Source organism: Trachypithecus francoisi, unplaced genomic scaffold, assembly GCF_009764315.1.
Source record: "Trachypithecus francoisi isolate TF-2019V2 unplaced genomic scaffold, Tfra_2.0 Lachesis_group10, whole genome shotgun sequence".
Classification (NCBI taxonomy): domain Eukaryota; kingdom Metazoa; phylum Chordata; class Mammalia; order Primates; family Cercopithecidae; genus Trachypithecus; species Trachypithecus francoisi.
The window spans coordinates 96,693,607-96,719,294 of NW_022681455.1; the positions used below are offsets into that span (position 1 = coordinate 96,693,607).

Sequence of the window (25,688 nt, forward strand, 5' to 3'; positions counted from 1 at the left end):
ATGCAGTCTGCACAGGTGGGGTTGTGTTGATACTCAGCGGAATAGGTGGGTGACAAGGAAGGACACTGTCCAGCTCCACTGGAGCGCATCAGCACTCGTTTCTCCAGTTGCTCTGGAAGCATCCAGGACAGGTAGGGTTAGCTGGCACCTTATTCTGCTCCCCCTGTGACACTGCAGCTACCCTCATGGCTGGTATGCCCCACAGCCTGGCTCTCCTGGGTCTCCTGTTGAGGTGAGCAGAGACCTTGAGAACAGGCTCTCGGCCATTTCTCCTGTTTCCTGACCCTACCTTCAGCTCACCCCGCCAGACCTTACCAGGACAAGGAAATGGTACCTGGTGCCCATCTCAACGTCTAGTCTGGAGTCCATTTATTCCACGAGCAGCATCTTGTAACTGAACACAGTAGTCAATGAAGCAGATGTGGGCCCTGCCCTCACAGAGCTTACAGTTCCCCTGGGAAGAGAAACAGTCATCAAGGAAACAAACCTGTCTAATTACAATCAGTGCTGTTAAAGAAAATCATGTTAGGATGATAGAAACTTGCTTTAGGTTGGGAGGTGGGGGTGGTCAGAGAAAGCCTTATCTTGGGGGTTAAAGTGAGACTGGAAAAATAAGAAGGAGCCAGTCTGGCAAAGACTCGAGTCCAGGAGGAGCCAGTGCCGAGGCTCTCTAGTGGAAAAGAGGCTGGTGTGTGTGCAAAGCCTCGAAAGGGATGGGTGGAGGGCAGGGGGTGAGGCTCAGGGGAGGAAGGACCTTGACCCCACGTAGATTTGTAGATAGTGTTTGGAATGATGGAGAGAGAACCCTAACTCCCAACCCCAGGCGGAGCTCCACCATGGGGGCTGTATTCATTTCCCAGGGCTGTCATAACAAAAGCATAATCACAGTTCTGAAGGCTGGGAGTCTGAGATCACGGTGCTGGCAGGGTTGGTTTCTTCTGAGGCCTCTGCTCCTTGGCTTGTAGATGGCCGTTTTCTCCCCGTCTTCACATGGCCTTCCCTCTCTGTGAGTCTGTGTCTCAATCTCTGTAAGGACGCCAGTCCTATTGGATTAGAGCTCATCTAATCATTTTAGCAGAATTACCTTTTTAAAGACCCTGTCTCTAAATACGGTCACATTCTGAGGTCCTGGGGGTTAGAACTTCAACCCATGAGTTTTGGGGGAACACAGTTCAGCTCCTAACAGGGTGCTTCCCTGCCGTCCTCTGAGATGGAGCTTGTGGATCAGCAGGCTTGAATTCTGCAGCAGGCTGAGGAGCCCAGTCCCACTGCTTGCTCCCTGCTCCCTCTTTGTTGAAAGGAATGATTCACAGGTGTTGATGGGCGTCGAAGACAAAAGGGCACCAAGCAGACTTTCTTACTGAAGGTTAGTCAGAAGCCTTCCTCGCGTGAGTTAGTGGTGTTAATGCAGGGTCCTAGAATGACCTGGAATCTTCAGCGGCCCACACTCTCGGAAATCCCCTTCATCGTTCATCGTTGCGGCAGAATCTGCAGAGTTTAGGCAGGGAAGTGAGTTCACTGGCCAGGACACAGGAGAGCTGGCCAAACTGACCCTGCCCCTTCAGGGTTTCCTCCCAACCCCTAGCAGAACCCCTTGCTGGAGAGAGGCCCAGAAAGGGTAGTGCTGAATTTAATGGGGTGGACTTACGACCAGCCATCCCCAAGACCCATGAGATCAGTGTTTCTTCAGCCTCCAGGGCTAACCTGCTGAGGGCCAAGGTGCCTGCATACCCACAGACCAGCCTCCAGTCACTGCCTCCACCTTATGGTAAAGATCAAAATAACTACAAGGCGGAAAATGTCCTAGAGAAACTACCTTGAAATTCAGAAAACATGAAGCCAGGCTTCATCTAATTAAGATGACATTTTAAAAAGGGGGGAGTGGGGGGAGGCTTGGGTGGCATTTTAAATTGCAAGCTGATTGTGCAGCCTCTCTAATTTTGCTTCTGAGCAAAGATTCCAATTGGACCAGAAAACAGGACTTCAAAGGCACTGCCTACTGCTGGCCAAGCAAAGGGAGTGAAAAGGGCAGCGTGGGGCCTCGGGCACAATGTGGCTGGGAACTCTGGGCAAAGGCTGGGGGCCGCGGGGGGCTGCAGCCCTTGGGAGCCTGCTGTGCCTCTGAGGAGATCAGTGGAGCCGCTCCTGGGAGGAGAGCTAATTGAGGTAGCGACTTCTCCTTGGAGAGTGTACTTTGGTCCACCCCGGCCCATCTTGGGGGCAGTCACTGGGCAGAACTCTGGCCTGGTGGTCCCAGGCATGCCCCCACCCAAGTCTCCCCCTGGAGCTACAGAAACAGGCCTGGTTCTTATGCAAAGCGCCCAGTGCCCTCTCCAGGAGGTGGCTGCTCCCTTCCGGAGACTTCTTCCTGCCAGCCTCTAAGATTCACCAGGCGGAAAAGGCCAGCTCCCTCCTTCCCAGAATTCTGGGAAGGGCAGCCCCAGTCCCTTTCAGCTTGGAGGGCAGTGGATGGGCCTCCATGTTGGTAGGGAGATATGGTGGCCAGCTGGCCTGGGAGATGAAGCATCGGCCTCCAGAGGCTCCTGCATGTCTCTCCTTTTTGTGCACCATAGCTTATCTCACAAAGCCAGCTTCACTCAGCAGATTTTGTAGTTATTATTCATTCTACTGACATGAATCTGGGCACATGCACACACCCCACGATTTAAGTGCTCCACAGTCAGAGAGCCCATTCCCCAGACCCTGGGTTCTCACAGGAGCCCTGGGAGGAGAGCATGGCAGGGAGAACACCATTTACAGTTGAGGAAAGTGAGTCACAGGGAGTCACATAACTAGCCCAGATCCTCTGAGGCCACACCCTGGCACTTCCCACAAGTGTTGTGACCTTGCTGGAATCACTGCTTCCCACTTGACATTTCCTGGTGGAGCCACCGTGATGTGTCTTCCATTCCCTCTGGCCACTGTCTCTCTCTCAGCAGAGGTCTTTCCCCAGCTCCTCCATAGGAAGGATGGTGAGATGAGCGTGAGCTAACAGATGGGAGGAGTCGAAGGAGCTGGTGGGCAAGGGACCTTGCTTGGTTCTTCCATGGCGGCCAGTGGGGAGCACGCAGGGTTCCACTCTGGCACCATTGAAAGACTCAGTGGTGGATGAGAGGGAGATTAGGAAGCCAGTCTGGAGCCGCTGCCCTCATCCATGCAGGGAGGCAGGGGTGTCCTTGCAGGGTAAGAAGAAGGGACAGATTCACACCTTCCTGAGGGTAAATGACCTTGGGAATCAGCCAGCTATAGGAAAGGAGGAAGAGAAGAGTGGAGCCAACTTTGGGGTCCCCAGCCTGTGTCATGGGAAGCACAGAAATGCCGTTGGAATAGAGGCTGTGTGTCCCCAAAGAGTGGTGTGGGCTTTCCTGGGGCACACAAATGACCTGGCAGTTTATACAGACCAACATCTTTTGTTTTAATAGTTTTATTATTTTAGTGTATATTAGAAAAATTAGCACACAAACCTCCGGTTTTGTCGATATTGTGGCCTAGGATAAGCTGGCTTTTTTTTTTTTTTAATGAGTCCAATTTAATAACATTTTTAAAAATATTGAGTCAGCCGTGGTGGTGACATGCTGATAGGGCAGAAAGCTGGAGAAGGAGGCAGGAAGGAATGTGATGCTGGAGCCTTGGATGGGAAACCAGGAGGAGAGTCCTACTGGGGACACATTGAGTTGAGTCTGAAAGGCCAGTGACCCAGAGATTAGGTAGGGGTTATCCAGTTGTCCTCTGCACAGAGGAAAATCAGGCAGGATCTGGTTCAGGGAGAAGATGACTCGGGAAAGCAAGAAGGGGTTTGAGGACTGAGCCTTGGGAACATTGGCACCTAAATGTTGGGTGGCGGAACGGGACAACAGTGGAGACAGAGGAGGGCTCACAGTGGACTGAGGTGAACCGGCACCCACGAGGCTGGGCGCCCAGAGAAGAGGAGAAGTGGGCGTGATGGAGTGGAGAGGGAGGCAGCAAGACAAAAGGAGGAGGAGCGGGAGGACAGTGGTTTGAGGGGGAGGCCGGCTCAGAGGATGGGTTAGGATGGAGGGGCCAGAGGCCCCCACCCCCACCCTTTCATCAGGTCAAGTCTAACTTGGGGTGAAGGGTACAGAATTTCCTTCTAGGGGTTTCCCTGAAGTTCATGTGGCTGGATGGGGCTTTAGAGGCTTGGGAGGAAGCAGTCCTGGACTTGGTTTCTGTGGCTCCCTGCAGGCTCTCTCCCAGGCACGGGAGACAGCCCCCTTCCTACCTGCCTCACTGAAGCTCAAGTGCTCTCCTAGCTGCTTGTGGGGACACGCAGGCAAGGCGGGGTCCCTCTTGCTGCTTCTCAGCTCCCTTCTACGAGGACAGTGGCCACTAGAGACCAGAAGTTACCATGACAACAAAGCTCCTTCACAGAACAGAGCCCCTGGGCCCCCTGCAACCGTGTCCGGGATATTTGAGGTGATCTTCTTCTGTCAAAAAGCATGAGGCCTCAAGTTGGCTTTTAGAGGTGGGGAGAGATGGTAGGAGGAGGTAGGGACAGATTCATGTTGTCAGCTCTCCCACCCAGCCAAGGAACGTGTGGATGCCCCTTCCCTTCCCATAGGATGCCCCACACTCCTTGGGGAGTCCACCAGTGAGCTCATTCCACCTTGAAACCAAGACCAAGGAACCAAGGGTGGGGACAAGGATAGAGAAGGGAGCAGGAGGTCTGCGGGCTTGGAAGCCTGGACTCAGTGGCATGACCAGATCGCTGCTGGCTGCCTGCAAGCACTTTACATTCCCAGCCAATCAGGGTTGTTCTCAGGCCTCACAGGACCAGGAGCCAAGGCCCTTCTGCTAGGAGAAGAGGCAAGTGAGGTGTGCTGCTTCCAGTCCCACCGCCCAGGGGCCAGACCCGGACCCTCTGCTCCTGTGCATGCCACTCTGCTCCCTGAGAGTTGAAGAATGTGCAGCCGTGCCTGCTGTGCTGGGTGCTGGAGCAGTGCTCCCCAGAGTGGGGAAAGGATGTCAGTTTTAGCTGGCATGATGGATTAACATGTTGATTTTTATCTCTATATTTGTGAATTCATTTTCATGGATATTAGAAAAAGATAAAAGCTAGCATATTAAATACATCCTTTCCCAGACATTCTTGGTACTAAATTTCCTTTTGCTTGAAATACATTTCAGTAGAAAAAGTCTGAAGAAAAATATTAGGTCAGATGCAGTGGCTCATACCTATAATCCCAGTGCTTTGGGAGGCCAAGGCAGGAAGATCACTTGAGGCCAAGAAGACCAGTGTGGGCAACACAGTGAGACCCCATTTCTAAAAAAGAAAAAAAAGAAAAAAAATCAGCAGGACGTTGTATGCTCCTGTAGTCCTAGGTAGTCACAGGAGGCTGAGACAGGAGGATTACTTGAGCCTGGGGGGTTCAAGGTTACAGTAAGCTATGATCTTGCCACTGCACTGCAGCTTGAATAACAGAGCAAGACTCCATCTTTAAAAAGAAAAGAAAAGAGAAGAAAGGAAAAGAAAAGAAAAGAAAGGAAGGAAGGGAGGGAGGGAGGTAAAGAAAGAAAAATATTAAGTAAATTAAAGTACAGGTCATATACAAACACAGCAAAAATTTAATGATCATTTATTGAGCACCTATTATGTGCCTGCAGTGTTCTGTGGATACAGTGGTGAACAAAAATTATGTGAGTAACTGAGGCTTGAGAGATGCTGCTGTGGAGCATGACTTTTACCCTTTTTAGAGCAAGTATTGGTACAGCACAGATCTCTGAGACTCCAGAAAACTCATCTGTGCTCTTTCACCAGCTTACAGCCTTATTGAGAGGGCACTCTATTGCTCACTAAAGCATTAGAAGAGGGACCGTACTCAGTAATCCACAATGTAGGATAAACAGAGGTCAGATGTCAAATAGAGAACGAAAGCCAGGAGAGGAAAGACAATGGCAGAATGTGTTAGTAAGAGTGCCCCTAGCTGCTATAACAAATACACCCAAAATGTTTCACGGTTCAGATGCAGTAGGTTATTTCTTGCTCATCTACTAGTCTGGGGCAGGTGTTCTTGGTGGGTGGGTGGCTCTCCTCCACACAGTGACTCATGGACCAACACCTTCCATCTTATGGCACTACCACCCCCTAGGATTTTGTCATATTCTTCATACAGGAGACACACTCACATCTTAAGAGCCTTGACCCAGAAGTGGTATGCTTTACGTTCACATTTCATTGATTTCAACTTGGTTACATGGCAGGTTGTGGCCTACAGAAAAGTTCCCAACTAGCAGGCCATGAGAGGGCTGAGATCCAGTGCACCTTCCGTTTTCTAAGCCTTACAACCTGCAGAAAGGAACTCCCTTTTTCTAACTACTTGCTGGCTCTATCTACCCTGGCCAGGGTGTGGGGCTTGGGAGTGGAGATGGGGGAGAGAGGCATGAAAGAGGGTAAGAGGAGTGACAGGGATGAAGGAAAGCAAGAAATGCCTTGGAGGGGAGTGGAACCTGAGCCCAGGTGGCACTTGGTGGCCTTGTAGTTTCAGAGAGTGAGTGCCAACCTAAGCCGGTTCCCCCTGCCCCACTGGGTTAGGAGCTGCAGTACTGACCTCTCACCCAGCGAGCCCTGTGCAGCTCTTCCCCAGCAGACGGCAGAGTTGACCTCCTTCCCCACCTGGGCCTGAGCCCATACCTAGAGTCACCCAGTCTGTCAGGGAAGATGAGGATGGCAGGGCTAAGTAAAGGCCATGCACCCTGATCCCAGACCTCAGAGAAAGCTGTCGGGGTGATGGTGCCTTGGCTGGAGCAGGCCACCCACCTGGCCCAGCGCTGAACTGAGAACCTGAGGGACACATCCTCTCCCTCCTCCCTCCCTGCTAACATAGCCTGGCAGATGAGTCCCCGGATGCTTGGCTTAACCCCTGACCCCCTGTACCCCAGGAGCCAGACTCTGGGAGTCAGAGAAGCTGGCATCCAGCCCTGGCTCCACTGTGCTGTCCACCTCCTGCCCCACCCAGCACGGCCCGCTGGGACCTCCCTGCCTGGCTCAGCTGCTGCATGGCCATGGGCGCCACTCTGCCTCACCTGTGTTTTAGTTGACAGGAGTATTTGTCACCCTTGTTTTTACACCTGTCGCCATCCCACCTGCCGCATGTAAACACTACCAGCATCAACACGGTAACGCCAGTTCCCCCAGGTGGGCACCAGCCAAGCCCTCTGGAAGCTGAGGAGGAAAGCAGGTGATAGCAGCTGGAGAGGTCCCAGGGGCCAGCCTTCCCTGACCCTGCCCTCGGGGAGACAGGGCTGCCAGGCTCTGGGCCAGCTCTGCCCCTGGCTTACTGATGGCCCCACCTCCTACTCCCGGGCCTCCATTTCCTCTCAGAAGATGAGGCCACTAAATCACAGGGAAGCAGGGCTGCACGGGGCTGGCGATGTGGGCTCCGGAGTCAGGCGGCTGGCATTCAATCCCAGCTCTACCACCTACTGGCTGAGGGACCGTCGGCAAGTCTCATAACCCATCCGATCTTCAGTTTGTCTGAGTATAAAATGGGGGAAATGATAATACTTGTGAACATCAAATGGAGTAAGGCTCCTGGTAAGTGCTCGCTAGACACTGGCTGCTGTCATGATCTCTTGGGGTCCCTCCTTGACACCAGGCCCCTGAGTGCATGTGTGGTTGTGTGTCTGTCTACCTGAGCCCCAAGGTTTGCAGCAAACACTGAAGCGGCCACGGCCTGGGCTTGCTGTATCCTGCTGTATCTCTCTGGACTGGTTGGCTCAGCCAGCCCTGACCCCTGAACTCAGAGGTCCTTCCTCAACCCCAACCCTGACAACCTTCCTGCCAGCACTGACTTTCTGCAAAGACTCATAATTCTGGATTTCCTTCCTAAGGTGGTGGCTGTAGCCGAAAGCCCCACTCCCACCCATGAGAAGGTCTCCTGAGAATGAGCCACACCTCCACAGGTGGAGGCCTTGCCATCCAACCCTGGGATGTGCTGCCCAGGACCTTCCAAGTGGGACGCATGCCACTGCTCTGTGAGATGAGATGGCTCAGTGGGACAAGGCTCACACATTTAATAGCATGGGCTCACCGAGTTGGAAAGTGGTTCCTTCTTCTCTCTCAGCTTGTCTGAGAACCTCAAAAAAGAAAGTCTCAGGCTGGTGCTTGGACCCTCATAACACCTCTGAACCTATCTCCTAGGTCAACAGAGAGTAAGGCCTCAAGCCCAGAGCCTTCAACAGGCAAGGGATTCAGAGAATTTAGAATCCTATTCTGCTCTCATTATAGTTATTCTTATGGGTATTTTCTATTTAAAATACTTTATTCAAGTTCTTCAATTATCATAGGGATATGATGTTTATAGGGTAAAAAGATGTGTCAAGGAAAAACAATAAGTGTTGCCCATTAGCTGATGCAGGACTTTGGCAGAACTTATGAATATATTAGAGTATGATGTTTGGGAAAGAATGCAGCTCTTGTCCAGCAGCTCTTAAACATTTTGGTTGATACTCCTAAAAATTATCAAGGACCCCAGTAAGCATTTTGTTTATGTAGGTTATATCTATCAATTTTTATTACATTAAAAATTAAAATTAAGAAAAACTTAAAATATATATTTATTTGAAAATAACTATAATAAGTCCATCACACATTAATATAAACAAAATTGTTATGGAAAAGTACTGTATTTTTCAAAAATATTTTAATAAGGAGAACGTCATCGTTTTACATTTTTGCAAATCTCTTTCACGTCCGGCCTGATAGAAAATGGCTCGGTTCTCACATGTGTCTCTGCTGTCTCTCTGTTGTGATGTGTTTTTGCTTGAAGAAAAATTTGGCCCCACACGAACAGGGAAGGAGTATTTTACTAGCCTTTTCAGATAATTATTCTTTGAAACTTCCAGAACTTGGCAAATGGTAGTTTCTTAAAGGAGAGTTGCAATGTGGAATCTGAAAGTGTTATCAATGACCCTTCTTTTATTACTTTTTTTGAGACAGGATCTGTCTCACCCAGGCTGGAGTGCAGTGGCACAATGACAGCTCACTCCAGCCTCAACCTCTGGGCTCAAGCAATCCTCCCACTTCAGCTTCCCCAGTGGCTGGGACTACAGGTACACACCACTCCCAGGTGGCCACCACGCCTGGCTAATTTTTTCTAATTTTTTGTAGAGATGGGGTCTCACTGTGTTGCCTGTGCTGGTCAATGACCCTTTCCTGTTCTGTTACGTTAAAATTTACTGGCCTACCTTGCACTTTGAATGGATCTCTTACCATGAATGATTTTTAACATCATTTTGGTCATTTGGAAAATATTGGTTCATGAGTTACACAGATCTGAATGTTGACACATTTCAGCTTATTACACCAAAAATTCACATTTGTTAATATCGACACTGATCTTTGAGAAAAGCTTTAGGTATTGGGAAGTTATCAAGTTTACAGTGGTAAACACGAGTCTTCCACAATTCTGGGTTTTCACTTGAAAGCCAGAATTTTATAATTTTGGTAACAAATACGTCAGTGATTTTCTTTGAAATCGTGCCTCACTGTTTCATTTTTGGGAGAACTTCTGCCAGAGACCCCAGTCTGAAATCCCATTGCTGGCCTCTCAGGAAAAGCAGTGTCCCGTGAAGGAAGGGGCAAGTCCAGCTTGCAGCTCAGCCTTTCCCCAATACAGCCACCACCCTTACATTTGCAGCATGGGTTTTGTGCCTACTTCCCATGTCACAGACAGAATTCTATGTCATCACACAGAATTCTAAGACATGTACTCAAGAGTGGAATTTTTTTCAAGTCGTAATTTTTACTCCTTCACCAATGACATTCTTCAGTCCAGCCAGCATTTGCTTTCTAGGTCGTAGGGAGTGCAATGGCAGCTCTGCAGTCCGGCGCCAAGTCCAGTGCCGGCGCCTGGCTTCTGGCTAAGGGGACCACAATTGTATCTGCTGCTGCTACTTTTGCACCATCCATGCAAATGTTAACACTGTTAGGAAGGCAAGTGACATCTTAGTTTTGTTATGAAAATAGTTTTGGGCTGGGTGCGGTGGCTCAAGCCTGTAATCCCAGCACTTTGGGAGGCCGAGACGGGCGGATCACGAAGTCAGGAGATGGAGACCATCCTGGCTAACACGGTGAAACCCTGTCTCTACTAAAAAATACAAAAAACTAGCCAGGCGAGGTGGCAGGCGCCTGTAGTCCCAGCTACTCGGGAGGCTGAGGCAGGAGAATGGCGTAAACCCGGGAGACGGAGCTTGCAGTGAGCTGAGATCCGGCCACTGCCCTCCAGCCTGGGTGACAGAGCGAGACTCCATCTCAAAAACAAACAAACAAAAAAAAAAATAGTTTTGATTTCATGGACCCCCCTGAAAGGATCTGAGAGACCCCTCAAGGTCCACTGATCACCCGTCGAGAACCACTGATCTAGCCAATCCCTTCCTTATGCACTGGAGACACTAAGACCCCAAGAGGAGAAAAAACTTGCCCAGGGTCCCAAAGCCAGTCAGAGGCAGAGACCTGAAGCCCAAAGCTCTGAGATCCTGGAAGCAACATGATCTGCACCTTTTCTAACAAAACAGTATCTGGCCACTCCGATGAACGGCACAAGAGCCAATGTCCCTGGGGAAGGGACAAGGCGGCAAGAGGGATGAACCAGCCTGGGGAGAGGCACCAGTTGGCCAACCCTGTCAACTTCAGGACTTGCCCATTCCCACCCTGCACCTTGTGTGTAGTGCTGCAGCCTCCATCTTTTCTCTTCCATGGCTGTGTTGCTAATGTCTCATAGCCGAGGCGGCTGTAATCAAACTATTCACCATCGTCACTTCGTGTTCTGAAGAGATTAGGTTGGCCATTATCATTTTTCTTCTCTTTGAATGAGCTCTGTGTGGGTAATTTCATTCTGCCCTTGTTCATTTCTTAGAAATTTCATCTATCTAATTTAGTTCTTTTTTCCTATCTTAGAACATTGGGCTCAGGGGAAAGGAGGTGGAGGGTAAGGGCATCATAGATTTGGAAATTTCTGTCCCATTCACCTTAAAGCTTGTTTGGGACAGGATAGTGCCTGCTTGGTGGTGCGGCTATCCAGAGAACCCCCACCCAGGAGAGATACCCAGGAGGTGTAGAACGGGGGTCTGGACCCGCCAAGGGGAGAAGGGCACCAAGAGAAAGAGGCACCACTTAAGGCTGTCCCAGAAGGGCAGTGGTTGAAGCTTTGGACAGATGGCGTCCCCACCCTTTCCTGGTGGTCAGAAGCCTTGCTGACATAAAAACACCCCTGCCCCTGGGGGCCCAGGACAGGCTTCTGTTGCTGATGAAAGTGAGCAGGGGCCAGGCACGGTGGCTCACACCTGTAATCTCAGCACTTTGGGAGGCCGAGGCAGACAGATCACGAGGTCAGGAGTTCGAGACCAGCCTGGCCAACATGGAGAAACCCCATCTCTACTAAAAATACAAAAATTAGCTGGGCATTGGTGGCAGGCACCTGTAATCCCAGCTACTCGGGAGGCTGAGGCAGGAGAATTGCTTGAACCCGGGAGGCAGAGGTTGCAGTGGGCCAAAGATCACACCACTGCACTCCAGCCTGGACAACAGAGTGAGACTCTGACTCAGAAAAAAAAAAAAACATGAGCAGGGCCTCCATCCTGCATTTCCTCTCCCCGCCGTGCCCTGCCAGGCCTCCACTAGCTCCTCTAGGGCCCCCATGCCCACTCTACACAGATGTTGGCAGGACTGACAACCCCCCTGGTCCTGCAGGAAGAGGCCAGAAGCCCAGGCCACACAGAAAACGTGAATGTCCCAGGCCCCAACACATGAAAGGCCTGGCATTTCCTCTGCCAGGCTGTATGAGGAAGTGTTTCCCCCCCATCAGGGCTGCCCCAGGATGGACACTGGCCTGTCCACCAGGGCAGGGCACCCCCTCATAGGCATGACCAGCAACCTGGCCGAGAGGCTGTCTGTGCTCGAGCCCCTGAGCCATCTGTGTGCCCACAGGGTGGCTGTCCTAAGTTTAACATTATGGGGCTGCACGGCCCCACTGCTGTCCTCAGGCCCTGCTGATGGCTGCCAGGGCATCTGGTGCCTCCAGGACCCACTGTTGCCCGTCAAGGCCCTCAGTGTTGCCTGAGTCTCACCTCACCTCTCTTTAATTCCCTCCTCACCTCTCGAGGAGCCCCCGGGAAGACCCATGTCTCGCAGACACAGCCCGTCATGCCACCATCCACAAAGCTGTTCCTCCTGAGGCCCAGACCCTGCCTCCTTGGGGTGGCCTCCCCCCTCTCTAGCTGGCGCTGATGGGTCTGATGTCCCTAGTGGACTGCAGGCATGGGCACGGCAGGGTCCAGGCCTGGCAGTTCTGTTGCCAGCACTCAGCCCTGGGCTTCACACGGAGATGTCCTCCGGTCTGTTGGGAAGGAAGATTCCTAGGTCTAGCCCTGGCTTCTGCTTAACTGGGCCCAGGGCCAGGGATGGGAAACTGCACCAGCCGCTGACAAGTGGTTTCTGGGTGAAAACTTTCAAGTGTGCGGGAACCAGTGACAGGGCCTCAGAGGACTTGGGCCATAGTCGCCTTCCCACCCCCTGGCCCCTGGTTCTGGAAGGAACATAGTAAGCAGCTTCTGTCTAGGAAAAACCTGCTTCTCAGTCATTGGAAGATCCCTGAGTTCTGAGGCTGAAAAGGAAAGAAAGTTAGGATCAAAAAACCCAAGCCTTCTTTACCTCCACAGGAAGCAGCCTGGGTCCAGGCAGGGAAGGTTCTCAGAAGGGCTTAGGACAAATCCTGGGGAACCCGGGATTTCTCAACGCAGGTGGAGACTTCAGGAAAGCCTTCCTTAACACAGCCACAGACCCCTGACACCAAGGGGACCATGGGACAGAGGCAGGGAAAGCCATACGGGCTGCTTTCCCTCCACCCTGTTGCGTTCAAGGCACCAGCTACTGGGCTGGGGAGATTCCCTTTATGTTGAATGTGAAAGTCCTTAAGGCCCAGACCCTACTGAGTGTCTGCCACCTAGCAGGTGTAAATGGATACATAGTAGATGGGTGAATGGATGAGTGGATCAAGGAGAGAATGACTGGGTGGGAGGCGAGTTGGATCAAACAGGAGTGGATGAGTAACTAAGGGATAGATAGATGCCAGGGAAGAGTGGAGGGGATGGTGGTGGATTGGGAGGGATGTGAGTGGATGGATGAACTAGGGTGGCTGATGAGTAGATGATGTATGGATGGGTAGGTGCACAAGGTTTGATAGGTAGGTATCCTGGGTAGGTGGTACAGGATGTGTGGCTGGCTGGCGGGAGACGGGATGATGGATGGATTTGAAAGAAGAGAGTGGGAGGATCATCATCCTAACTGTAAAAGGAAAGCAAGATTAGAGATGGTACTGAATCCTTGGTTCTGCTGCAGGATCTTTTCGGGGAACCAGGAAGGTTCCCTTCCCTAAAGCAATGATGGGTCCATGAGGTCCCCTTCCTCCTCGAGAGACCCTGTGAGCTGATGATGTTCTGTAGGTGCAGGCCTTGCTCAGACTCCTAAGCCCAAGCGAGGAAAGAGCCACAGCTGCCAAATGCCTGCAGCAGCCCAGTTGTTGCCACTACCAAAGACTCATCACAAATGTCTAACGTGCCCCCGGGGTGGCGATTTGGTACCACTTCCACTGAGAGTCACAGGCAGAGAGGCATTTGCCAGCCCAAGGCCAGGAAAGCAGACCCCCGCCCCGGAAGGGAGTGCTCCCCACTATTCTGAGACCCAGCTGCAGAGAGGGAGGGGCAGGGGGCTCTCTCCTGTGCCGGAGAGAACGGAGAGAATGTGACGGTATTTCCTCAGATGTGCAGGCCTGGGTGGGATCGCTAGTTACTAAGTACCCAGAATTCTCTGCCAGCTGGAATTGTAGTGGCTAGGCTGGGCCGCCAGCGGCTGAGATCTCTCTGCCCCTTCCCATTGAAGAGCAAGTCGGCAGCCCAAGGAAGGCAGCGATGGCCGCCGGGCCCGGCCCTGCAATACCTGGTCTCTGGCTCGGCGGGTCTAGCTCACTGCTCCCTCTCCCATTGGCCTGTGCACTCCTGCCCCCTGGTGGGTACAGGGACAACTACAGTACATGGGGCAGGGTGGGGCCAGATGGAGGCTTTTCCATGCAACTGGAGGACTGGGTTTGTGTGTGTGTGTGTGTGTGTTTATGTGTGTGCGCGCGCGCGTGCATGTCTGCAGACTCACACTTCACTTGGCCTAAAAGATTAGAGGTGGAGGAAAGCTCTGAGTGATCCAAAGCAGCTCCTCAAATGGAAGGGGTTATTATAATAATTACTATGATTATTGTTATCAAGATTATCATGCTTGCCTAGAAAGTCTTGTACAAAGCGGGCTTATTTTGTGTCAGCTTGTTGTTTGTGTCTGAGGCATTTCATCTTTGCTTATAATAACTAATATTTGCAGGCTTCTTTCATGTTGCAAAGCTGTGTCACATCCTCAGCCCGTTTTATCTGCACAAACAGCCCTGTGCAGTGGGAAGTAGTGAGAGAACAGAGGCTCAGAGGTTAAGTGTTCTGTCCAAGGTCACAGGGCTAAAAAGATGCAGAAGCCAGGATTTGAACTTGGGTCACACAATGAAAATCCCTGTTCATTTCCCCATCATATCCTTGGTACCTCATCCCTTGAGAGAGAAGAGGCCTTTTATTAGGCTTTAGCTCCAAGCCTCTTTGCCACTGATATTTTCTGAAAAGCTTACATTGCCATGAAGAGAAGGGAGGGTTTTGAAGACTCAAGTGTTAGAAGTGCAGTTTGCCATCCCGGTTTCACACAAAGAATATACCTGGGCTTTTCCAAGTCACTGCAGTATCTGACGTGTGAGTGGAGAATGTGGTCTTCTATCCTTGTCGCTAAGGTTCTCTTGGTCACTATCACCACCCCTGGGGTGTGGCACAGGACAGACAGGCATCTGCTACATCTCTGAGAAGCAGGGAAGGAGGTGCTATGGCAGTAGAAGCTGGTGCAGGGGGACTGTCTATGTCCTGGTGGGTAGGAGCTGGGTGCACAGGGATCAGGGCCCTGACTGGGCTCTGGGAGCCTACACCCCTCCTCGGAGCATGGGTTCTGTCTCCGGGGACCAGCTGGCTGACTGGAGAGAGCTTTCTGGAAGCAGCGTCCCTCCCTGCTGGGCACCATGGGCTGTTATACTGATTGTCACCGGGATACTACTTCCCCAGCACACCTGTGACCAGCCGCCAGCAGCACATATCCTCGTGGCAGGACACAGGGCCTGTGTGCCAGGATAAGGGACCCTCTGTGTACTGCCAGTTCCGGAGCGTCACTACCCCACCACCTCCCGGGCATCCTGCTCCCCAGCAGCAGCCCAAAGCAACCCACTTCTGGGGGACACCTGTGCCAAGTTCCCCACCCCGTCTCAATGCTGGAATGTCCCCTGGGCCCTGTCTCCACAGGCTCTTCCTCTCCCTGCCCACCCCTTTCTCTAGCTGCTCACAGGTGCAGTGCAAAGTTTACATAGGGGGTTCTCCAGAGCCTCGAGGTTCCCCCAAAATGCCTCACCTCCACCATGGCAGCTTCGAGCCATTTATTTGTCAGCATTAAGAATGAGATATCATTTAACCGGAAAGATTGTACTGGTTACTATGAAAAAATATGTTCTTGCTGTCTTTAAATCATTGATGTGGAAAAGAGTCCTGTAGGTGGCCTTGAGAAATGACAACCTGCCCTGGCCTCCTGATCCTAAACCCATAAGAATGGCATCTCACTTACTGCTAACACTCAGAAATGCACAGCCCCAGCCATGCCCTAAAGAAGAGTCCCGTCCTCCTCCCATGCCCCCGATCATCATGAGGGTGGGCAGGTTGCTCTTATCTCTATGTGGCAGCCCTGGGCAGCCCATGAGGTGGAGCCGTGTATACTCATCCACTGGGTGGGCACCAGCGCAGCCCACCCATCAGGGCCATCCCTGTGCTCACTTCCCTCCGTTTGTTCACACAACAGTCTTGCAAAGAAAATGATGGTGCTGTCATCCCCATTTTGCAGGTGAGAACACTGAGCCTCAGAAAGGTGATACCCCTTGCTCAAGCTGGAAGCTAAAGCTGGAGCTCAGGTCTGGGTAGCTCCTGAATTTGCAGTCTGAAGCCCCCAGAAGGCTGCATGGAGCAAGACTAAAAGTCCAAGGAGGGAGTGAGCAGAGGAGGTTCCTCAAAAGGTGTGGGGTGGCAGGAAAGTCAGATGTTGGATTCCATGGTGGATTCCAGCAGGCACAGAATGATGAGGTGGGGGCATTCTGGGCCCTTAATGACTGCAAAACCCATCCCACCTGCACCTGCACACCTGAGGAAACGCAGTCAGGTTTTTCCTCACACATAACAGAGAGCCCCTCCCCTCCTCTCTGTAGCTGGGCCTCAGACCCATGGGGACAGTGGTGGGAAGAGGGGCCCACTCCTTCATGCCTCAGGCAGACATGCATATCCATGAACTCCTTACAGGACTGCCTGCTACTGAATCCCCCAGACTGCCTTTAGTGTGCAGCCTGTGGCCAGTGCTCACAACACAGCTAGTGCCTTGCCAGTCCCATGGGAGAGAGAGGGGCCGCCCACACAGGAAACACCTCGCGGCATGTGGGCACTGTGCATGGGGTGTGGTCAGATAGTAAGAGAGGATCGGATTCAGATGCCGGGAAAGCCAGTGGTGCTGCAGGAATGGGAGGGGTCTTCCTGCAGGAGGTAGGCCCCACATTAGCCTTGGCAGATTAGGGAGCGTAATAGGACTATGTGGGGTACAAGTGCAAAAATAAACCAAGCAAACAAACAACATATCCTCCACTGGATTTTTCAAAGCAGGGGGTTGATTGACTCAAGTAACTAGAAAGCCCAGAGGTCTCTGTGGCTGCAGGCACAGCTGGATCCAGGCATTGACATGTTCTCATGACTCAGGTGCCTCCTTCTCAGCTCTGCTTTCCTCACTGATGGCTGCACACTCAGAGGGGCCCTCCCTTTGAGAGCCTCTCTTTCCTAATAGCTGCTACAAGTGTCCTGGGGCTGGCTAGTACTGGAGACTGATTGTTAGTCTAATTTGACAAATAGGGATTCTTTGCCTAACCCAGACTGTTCACAGGCCAGTGAGATGGGTTGTCCAAGCCTAGAGCATGTGTCCACCCCTAGAATCAGAGGAGATTCAACTCAACACAAACCGCTCAGACTGGGTTGGAGAAGGGTGCTTCCCTTCTGGGAACTAGGGTTCTTCTGCCAGAAAACAAGAGAAAAAAGCCACAGAGGCGGAGAGGGCAGCTGCCCAGCAGAGCAGAGCTGGGCAGAGAGGAGCGGGCAGGCCTTCACTACCACCTGGAAGCGGTCATTGCTGTCCCTCCTGCAGCACTGCCGGGGCGGGAGCACACAGTGAGTTTTCTGAAGAAGTCAGCTCTAGCAGTCTGCCCTGCATAAACGCTCACAGGCCAGACCTGGAATCTTCATCCATTCAGGCTGCTATAGCAGAATACCATATGCTGGGTGGCTTATAAATAACAGAAATTTATTTCTCACAATTCTGGAAGCTGGGAAGTTCAAGATGAAGGTGCTGGCAGATCAGCGTCAGGTGGGGACTACTTTCTCGTGGACGGCCCCTTCTTGCTGTGTCCTCACGTGGTGGAAGGGGTGTGGGTCTCTGGGGCCTCTCTTATAAGGGCACTAACCCACTTCGTGAGAGCTCCACCTTTAAGACCTAATCACCTCCCAACGACCCCATCTCCAAATGCCAGCATCTTGGGGGTTAGGATTTCAGCATAAGAATCTTAGGGGGACATAAACAATCAGACTACAGCACCTGGTGAGTCTGCCCAGAGGACATGCATGTGTTTTGTCATGTGTCATATGGCCTGGGCACCCAGGCATGCTCTGACCAGCAAGAAACAGCAGTGTGATGGGGCCGTAGCAGAGAGAACAGTGCTAGAAAATACCCCCCGACACACACACCCCATAGGCCCAGGAGGAGCCTTGGATAGGAAATTCAGGCTCAGTGTGAGCCCCGTCCCCCAGATCCCTAAAAGCAGGCAGACTAAGGAGCAGGGCCTCTCCTGGCTCTAGTAATTGCTTATGATGCCCGCCACCCTCCTTTGTGCTGGCAAAGCCCCTCCTTCCCCTCAGGCCTGGCCCTTCCATCCTATGCATCTCCCTCCTGTCTGCTTGGGGGCTAGGTTAGGTGCCAGTTAATTCTCAGCTCGGGCCTCAGGCGGCCAGGTCTTGTCTGAGATGTCAAGTCCAGAGCTGCTGGCTGTGGCACATAGAGGAGGCTGACTTTGAGTCCAGGCTCTCCTTACTGGCGGTGTGATCTTTAGCAAGCTGCCTCACCTAAGCAGGATACCCACCTGCCGTAATCACAAGATACAAACTGACAAGAGCTGGAGGATAGATAGGACTGAGTGAGAAACTGGGGCCAGGCGTCATATTAAAATGCCAAGGATCCGTACATCCTGGAAACGTGGCTAAGCACCAGCTCTCTACCAGCACTGTGTGAGGCCCAGTACCGTGAGAAATCAGGAAACGATGCCTGCCCTGAATACCCGGCACATACAGCACCAGCTGTACCACGGTGTGTGTTGTGCGCTGTGGGAGCAGGGAGGTGGGCTTCCCTGAGGAGGTGACATTTGAGATAGGGTGGGACGGAGACCAGAGTGATCTGGGCAGATGGAGCACCTTGAGGTGGGATTGCCAGCTTATTTGGGGAACAGGAGTAAGGCTGTGTGACTGGAGCCCCATGAGACGGGGAAAGTGGGAGGATGTCAGGACAGAGAGCAGGCAGGGGCTTCGTAGGCCCCAAGGAGTCTGGAATGCAGGAATGATGGGCAGCTGTTGAGAGGAAGAGCTATACCCATTAGGATTAAGTTTAACTGAATACCAGAGACTCTGGAAATTATGCCTTAAATAAGACAGAAGTTGAATTTAAGTATTAAGAAAATACACACTGAAGATAGTGTGAGGATGACTTCAGATAGTGTGGAGTCTGGTCCTTGACCTAGGCTGTTTTTGGATCACTATTCCACTATCCTGAAGGTGTTGACCTTGTCTTCATGATCCCATTTATCTGCTAGAGCTCCAGCCATCACATCCAATTTCCAAGCATTAGGAAAGAGGGAATGAGAGAAAAAGGGTGCCCCTTACCTTTAAAACAACCTTTCCTGAGGCCTTACTTCACTTCAGCTTACCTGTCATTGTGCAGAATTTGTCACATGGTCACAACTAGCTGTAAGCAAAAAAAAAAAATCAGCCTTCTAGTTGGATATCAGTGTGCCCAACTAAAAATTTCTGGATTCTTTTTGTAAAGGAGAAGGGGAGAATTGACATTAAGAGGAAACTAATGGTCTCCTGCTGTGTGAGGAACAGGCTGAAGAGGAGAGGGACCGAGGCAGGGAGCCCTTGGGAGGGAACCATGGAGGCCTGGACTCAGAAGTAGGGGAGGAGATGGGGAGGAGCAGACAGCTGAAAGCAGATTTGAAAGAGGAACCACAGGGCACTGGGCATAGGAAGGTGCAGTGAAATCAAGCAAGTCTCCCGGTCTTTGAGTTTGAGGAGTTGAGCCAATGTGGAAGACAGGAGAAAGCAGAAAGGGCGGGGGGCCAGGGGGTGTTGCTGCCAGCACAGGACCCCTCCCAGCCCACAACGGAAGGCCTAGACCCCTGGGCTGTCTGCTGGAGAATCCCAGGAAATCATCTATCCCAGATGTCCCCAAGCTGTAGAATGCATCCTACTGCAGTGGGACCCATTAAATTCCAGGTCACACATGGAAGCTCAAACGTGGGAGCACAGTAGGTTTGTGGCCTCGGTTTGTAAATTGCACCCTCTTGAGTGTCCTCCTGCAAAGCCTGTTGTGGCTCCAGGGCCCCCACGTTAGCATGTGATCCTCAGGTCCAGGGAAGGTCTTGCCTCATAGGCGTCCCCTACCCTGCTCTCGGGTCCTGACTTGTTCTGACTCAGGTGCTCCACAGATCTGCAGAAACCGTGAAGGTGGGGCCCAAAGAAGGAAGTTTGGAAAACTCTTGCCAGGTCCACCACCCGCATTCCTCAGATGGGAAAGTACCCCAAGATTGCCCGAGGTCAGCCAGGCGCAAGGAGCAGGATCGCTGCAGTTCCCTGACTCATAGTCCTTGCACTGTTTTTAGCCCCAGGTGGAGGCGCCGCCCCTGCTCACCCACCTATTGCTGCCCTGAGTCATCCCTGCCTGCCTGGGGCACCCAAAGCCCAGGCCCCAGGGCTGGCTTTCCAGGTCACTGCTGCCAAGGGGGCTCGGACTACTTCATGCCCGGTGAGGGCGAAGTTGGACCCTAAGGACTGGGGTGTTGGGGATACTGACCTTTGGGAGCTGGGTCAGGTCAGCATGGGGACTTTGCCTTCCAGCCTCTGCACCATTGTAGCTTCCTTCCCAGGACAGGCAATGGGAGGGGGCACAGCTGCCAGAACTTTCTCACCGCCCTTCTGCTCTGACATGTAAATGGCACCTTAGCTGGACAGCTCAATTCTGGAAGAGCTTTGGCCTCACACTTCTTCTGTATAGACCTTTTCTTGGCCACAAAACTCCCAGATCAGCGAAAATGCTGACCTCATTTTCTTTGTGTCTCTCCCATCCCCAAGGATGCCTGCAGACTTTCAGTACCTCCCACTCACTTCTAGAGCCACGTGCCATGGGCTGGGCAATCAGTCTCTCTCCTCTGGCCTAATCAGAGGGTTGGGAGTTGAAGGGGTTTGCGGCAGAATAATTGTCTAATAATAATACTGCATGCAGCCGGGCGCTGTGGCGCACGCCTGTAATCCTAGCACTTTGGGAGGCCAAGGTGGGTGGATCACCTGAGGTCGGGAGTTCGAGACCAGCCTGACCAACATGAAGAAACCCCGTCTCTACTAAAAATACAAAATTAGCTGGGCGTGGTGGCACATGCCTGTAATCCCAGTTACTTGGGAGGCTAAGCCAGGAGAATCTCTTGAACCCGGGAGGCGGAGGTTGCAGTGAGCCGAGATCATGCCACTGCACTCCAGCCTGGGCAACAAGAGCAAAACTCCATCTCAAATTAATAATAATAATGCACACATGAATAAAATATCCCAATTCTGGAGAGCCTGTGAAATCGGGGAGATGGTAGGCCTGGTGTATGCCACTCCCAGACTCCAGTGGGGTCTCGGTCTCTCTTCTTGGCTCCAGGACTCATGCAGGCTGAAACCAGGGGTAAGGCAGCTGGAGGAGGGCCCCCAGCTCCCTGCCTCCACCTCCTCCAGTGCTGAGCACCTTGTCTCGGGCCTGGTAGTAGTCAGGGTCTCTGTGAGTGTAAGTGGCAGAAACTAACGGGATGGGGCTCACAGGCCAGATCACATGAAGGGTAAGGGGATCCAGCCTTGGGGACCTAAATACCATGACACTTCCCTGCTTCTTTCTGGTAGCTTTATTCTGAGAGGCTTCTCCATGGGTTGGGGGACACTGGTCTCAGTGATACTAGTGGCTCTGGGGCCATATCCTCCTAAGCTTCCCCCTTTGAAAAATCCCAGGGAAAGACTACAGGTGGCCCAGCATGGTCACATGCCCACCAGCCACCTCCTCCACTCATCGACCTTCTTCCTTGCCTTGGCATCTCATACCTGGTTCCCAGGGCCTGGTATGGACTGGAAGCTGGCCTGGGCTCCACAGGACTCAGGGTCCAGCACACTCCTGGCCCAGCCCTGTGCTCCCAGCCATGTCTCTCCCTGTTGCTGGGACATCTCGCAGTGCCACTCAGCTGGTGCACACCCTGAAGCATGGTGCCCCGCGGGCAGGCAGTGGTCACTAGGCAGGGATGTTCTCAGGGCCTGCTAGGATTCAGCCAGGGACAGAGGGGCCACTCAGGTGGTGGTCAACTTGCACTTTGGTTAGGAGAGTGGTCTGAGCAAAGTCCTGTCAGCCACAGAGACATGTGAAGAGCAAGAAGACAGGGTATGTCTGGTGCCGGGGCTGAGACAGGGGTTTGCTGTCCTCAAGACAGCGTCTAGAGGTTTAGGTTCCTCTAGAAGCTTCCCTGAGACAAGGATTTGGGTAAGACAAGGAGTTTATTTGGGAGGTCATTTCAGGAAGCACCAAGGCAGTGGGGAAGCCACACAGGAAGGGAGGGAAGCCATGAAGGGGAACTGACGGGTGGCCTGCCACGTTGGCAGCTGGGGCTCCATCCTGTGGGATCCTGTCTGACTGTGTAGCTTGTCTCAGAATTGCCTCCCTGGGAGGGCAAGGAAGCTGGGGTATTTGCCCATTCCTGTCTGTCCTGGGCACCGACTCCCAAACTGTGCAGCCAGCTATACCCCCGAGGCAGTGAGCTCCATGGGCAGAGGCAGGAGGGTGGCCCGGGGCAGCACCTGCTCTGCTCTCACCTACTCCGAGTTGGACACGAAAGGCTGTAGCTGCCTCCGACGGAGTGCAGGTCTTCCTGGGCAAGGCCAGTTCAGCTGTGGTCTAGACCCCTCTACCAGGCACTGTCGGCCATCCAGGGTGCTCTTGGCACAGGGGGGTGTGATCACAGAGGGTGGGCCTGGAGTCCAAAGGTACCTCATCTTGAGTCCCAGCCCTGCCACTCACCATCGGGTTGTGAAGTGAGTGTCTTCCTCTCTGTGGCCCTCAGTTTCCCCACTATGAAGTGGGGATGGTAATACTGTATTAGCTGTGCCACAGCAGTGCCATCTAACAAGCCTCTCCTAAACCCAGCCACTTAGTTCTGCTGCAGATCAGAGACCCAGGGCAGGCTCTACTCTGTCCCATATCCCACCCCCAGGCCACCAGCTCCCCAGGTCCTCTTCCCAGGATGAATGACAGAGCCTCATGGCGATGGCAGGGCCCATGAGGACCAGCAGAAAAATGGCCTCTCGAGCTGGCACAGTGCCACTCCTGCACCATTCTGTGGACCGTGGCGAGTCCTGTGCCATACTCAACATCAAGCAGACAGGAAATATACTGTGCCTTTAGCAGGAGGAGCTGAAGAGGCACAGGACAACGGGTGTGGGCAGAGGAGGGGTGAAAGGCCCAATGACACAGCTCCTGCCACTCGCTCCTGAGGTGGGGGAGGTTCTGAGGACAGAGTGTGTCCACCACATCCTTTGTACACTAAGTAGTACTCCCGTGTGCAAGGTGGCAGTGACAGTGCAGTCCTGGGATGTCTCCAGGAGCCTTCTTGTCTTCAAAGACTACCACACTCCTGGTTGTGATGTTACATGCATGTGATTGTAGTCTTTGAAAACAGGTGACCCTACTTTGATATCCAGAATGAAGGGAAGGGGAAGAATCCTGTTAATTATGCAGTACTTTTTCTGTAATTTCAAGAAGGCTCAGCCTACACTTGTGCACCTTAAGCAAATTCAGCTACACCCACTCAGACAAGGAGGAAGGGAGGAGGCAGAGGAGGAGAGTGCTCCAAGCTCATTACCTGTCCTTTCCCATTCCCATGTTTCACCTGACCTAGGGGCTTCCCCTGCCCCCAGAGAAAGGTAGGCCCCAGGTCACAAACAAATCAAGAAAAATTAAGAAAATGGCCTTTGACTTTGAGCAATCCAAGGGCCAAAGTTCTTGAGATTTAATGTTGGCATGAGATATTTTTGCCATCTGCACTCACTTGGCAACCAGCCCCTCCCCTCCCCCCGTCCTGAGGCACAGCCCCCCTGTGGCCCATCCCTCAGCTAACCAGAATTCTCCACCCAAACACCTGCTCCTCCACATAGCCCAATTCTAAGGACTCCATTCCAGCCTGCGTAAGAAATGTAGAAAATTACAACTCAGCAAAGAACATTGTTTTTTTTCTCCCCCAAACAAAATAACTGTGTTTTCAGGATGAAAGCAGAGCTGCTGGTTGAGTTGGAGGGTGGAGAACAGAGCCCAGCCCACTCTCCCTTCCTGCCCCGGAAAACTCTGGGGCCCCATCGGCTGTGGCTTGGAGCTCCTGCTTTAGGATGTCCATGTGGTAGAAGGCCCCACAGGCCCCATGAACCCCGACTGTGCATGCTCAGATCGTGGCCCTCCCCAGAGCAGGCTGTGAGCTGAGCTGTGGTCCTGCCACACTGGCTGGGCCCTCATCACAGTCCCAGCCAGGGGAGAGCCCTTGGCTGGCAGGGGTCTTCTGTCCCCACCGAAGCCTTAAAGCCCGCCATCCACCTCTCCTCACAGGCTGACGCCAAGATGGTGTGCGACGTGGTGAGTCGGATGGAAGACACCGAGCCCTTCTCTGCAGAGCTGCTTTCTGCCATGATGCGGCTCTGGGGCGACTCAGGAATCCAAGAGTGCTTCAACCGGTCCCGGGAGTATCAGCTCAACGACTCTGCCAAATAGTGAGTGTCCCGGCAGGTGCACAGCCTGGAGCCGGGCAGTGATGCGGGAGTGGAAGGGGACTGGCGATGGGGATTGGCAGAGCAAGGATTCTCGTCTGAGGTGATGCCTGCCGGGAGATGTTCTACTACAGGTGGGGGGTGTCAGGAAGGAATGAGAAGGGGCCTCTCTTCCTGCCCCCCAGGAGAAGGAAGAGGCCAGAGAAGGCAGAGGACACAAGAGACAACCACACAGTGGAAATTCCCAGAGGGTGGGACTTTGTCATTGGCCTGTCCCGAGGAGTGCCTGGCGTTGCAAAAAGATGGCTTTCAAGTGTAGCAGCTTTGGTTTTTCATGGGGAGCCCCTGACCCCATAAATACAAACCAAACCAACAGCCATATAGACAGAAAATAAGTGGTGCCATTTTGTTTATAGAGAAAATAATAAGTTTTCCATTCCCTTATCTTCAAAATTAAAAATAAGGGCCGGGCGTGGTGGTTCAAGCCTGTAATCCCAGCACTTTGGGAGGCCGAGATGGGTGGATCACAAGGTCAGGAGATCGAGACCATCCTGGCTAACACAGTGAAACCCCATCTCTACTAAAAATACAAAAAACTAGCTGGGTGAGGTGGCGGGCGCCCGGAATCCCAGCTACTCGGGAGGCTGAGGCGGGAGAATGGCGTAAACCCGGGAGGCGGAGCTTGCAGTGAACTGAGATCTGGCCACTTCACTCCAGCCCGGGAGACAGAGCGAGACTCCGTCTCAAATAAATAAATAAATAAATAAATAAGGAATATGTAAGTCTAATATAATAAATGTATACTTTAATACTCTGTTATAACTAAATAAGGGAGATGACAGGAGGGCAGGAGGGTGGAAGGAGGAAAGGAAGGGGACAGAGGGAGAAAGAAGAGGAGAGAAGAGAAGATGTAGAAGTAGGAAATGGTAAAAGCTGGAGCTGGTTAGAAGGTGCTCCCGGCTCTTCCCATGACTGCAGGTCACAGGTCCATTGGCTGCAGCTTTATCACTCTAGGCATCTCCAAGGACATCCTCACTGCTTCCGTGCCCTTGGCCCCTAGATTGGAGGCTCCAGAGCCCTGGGATGGTCAGTGTTGGTCAGGGACATTTCTTCTGTCATGGAGACACTGGGGTTGCCTCCTTGGCTTTTGGGAAACACACCCCACTTTTGCAATTGCAATCTGGTACCCATACATTCAGTGGGGACTTTCTGCAAGGAGCCTCTGCGCTTTACCCCACTGACTGGGAAGACTCTGACATGATCCAGTCCAGCCATTTTCACCAGGTCTTCTCAGCTGGGGCCATTTTGCCTCCAGGGGACATTCAGCAACATCTGGGGACATTTTTGATGGCTGCAGCGAGAGTGGTTCTCCCGGCAGCTAAAGTGGTGCTCCTGGCAGCTAGAGTGGTGCTCCCAGCATCTAGCAGGTAGAGACCAGA

General features: G+C 52.5%; 1 protein-coding gene across 2 annotated transcripts in view; it reads left to right on the forward strand.

The window, feature by feature from the left end:
• GNAO1 (G protein subunit alpha o1) overlaps window positions 1-25,688 on the forward strand; it is a 168,388-nt gene that overhangs the window by 115,465 nt on the left and 27,235 nt on the right. For both annotated transcript variants that reach the window (XM_033218447.1, XM_033218448.1), the window contains exon 4: window positions 24,092-24,252. In XM_033218447.1, the coding sequence (XP_033074338.1) occupies window positions 24,092-24,252 (161 nt within the window). The remainder of the gene's footprint in view (window positions 1-24,091; window positions 24,253-25,688) is intronic.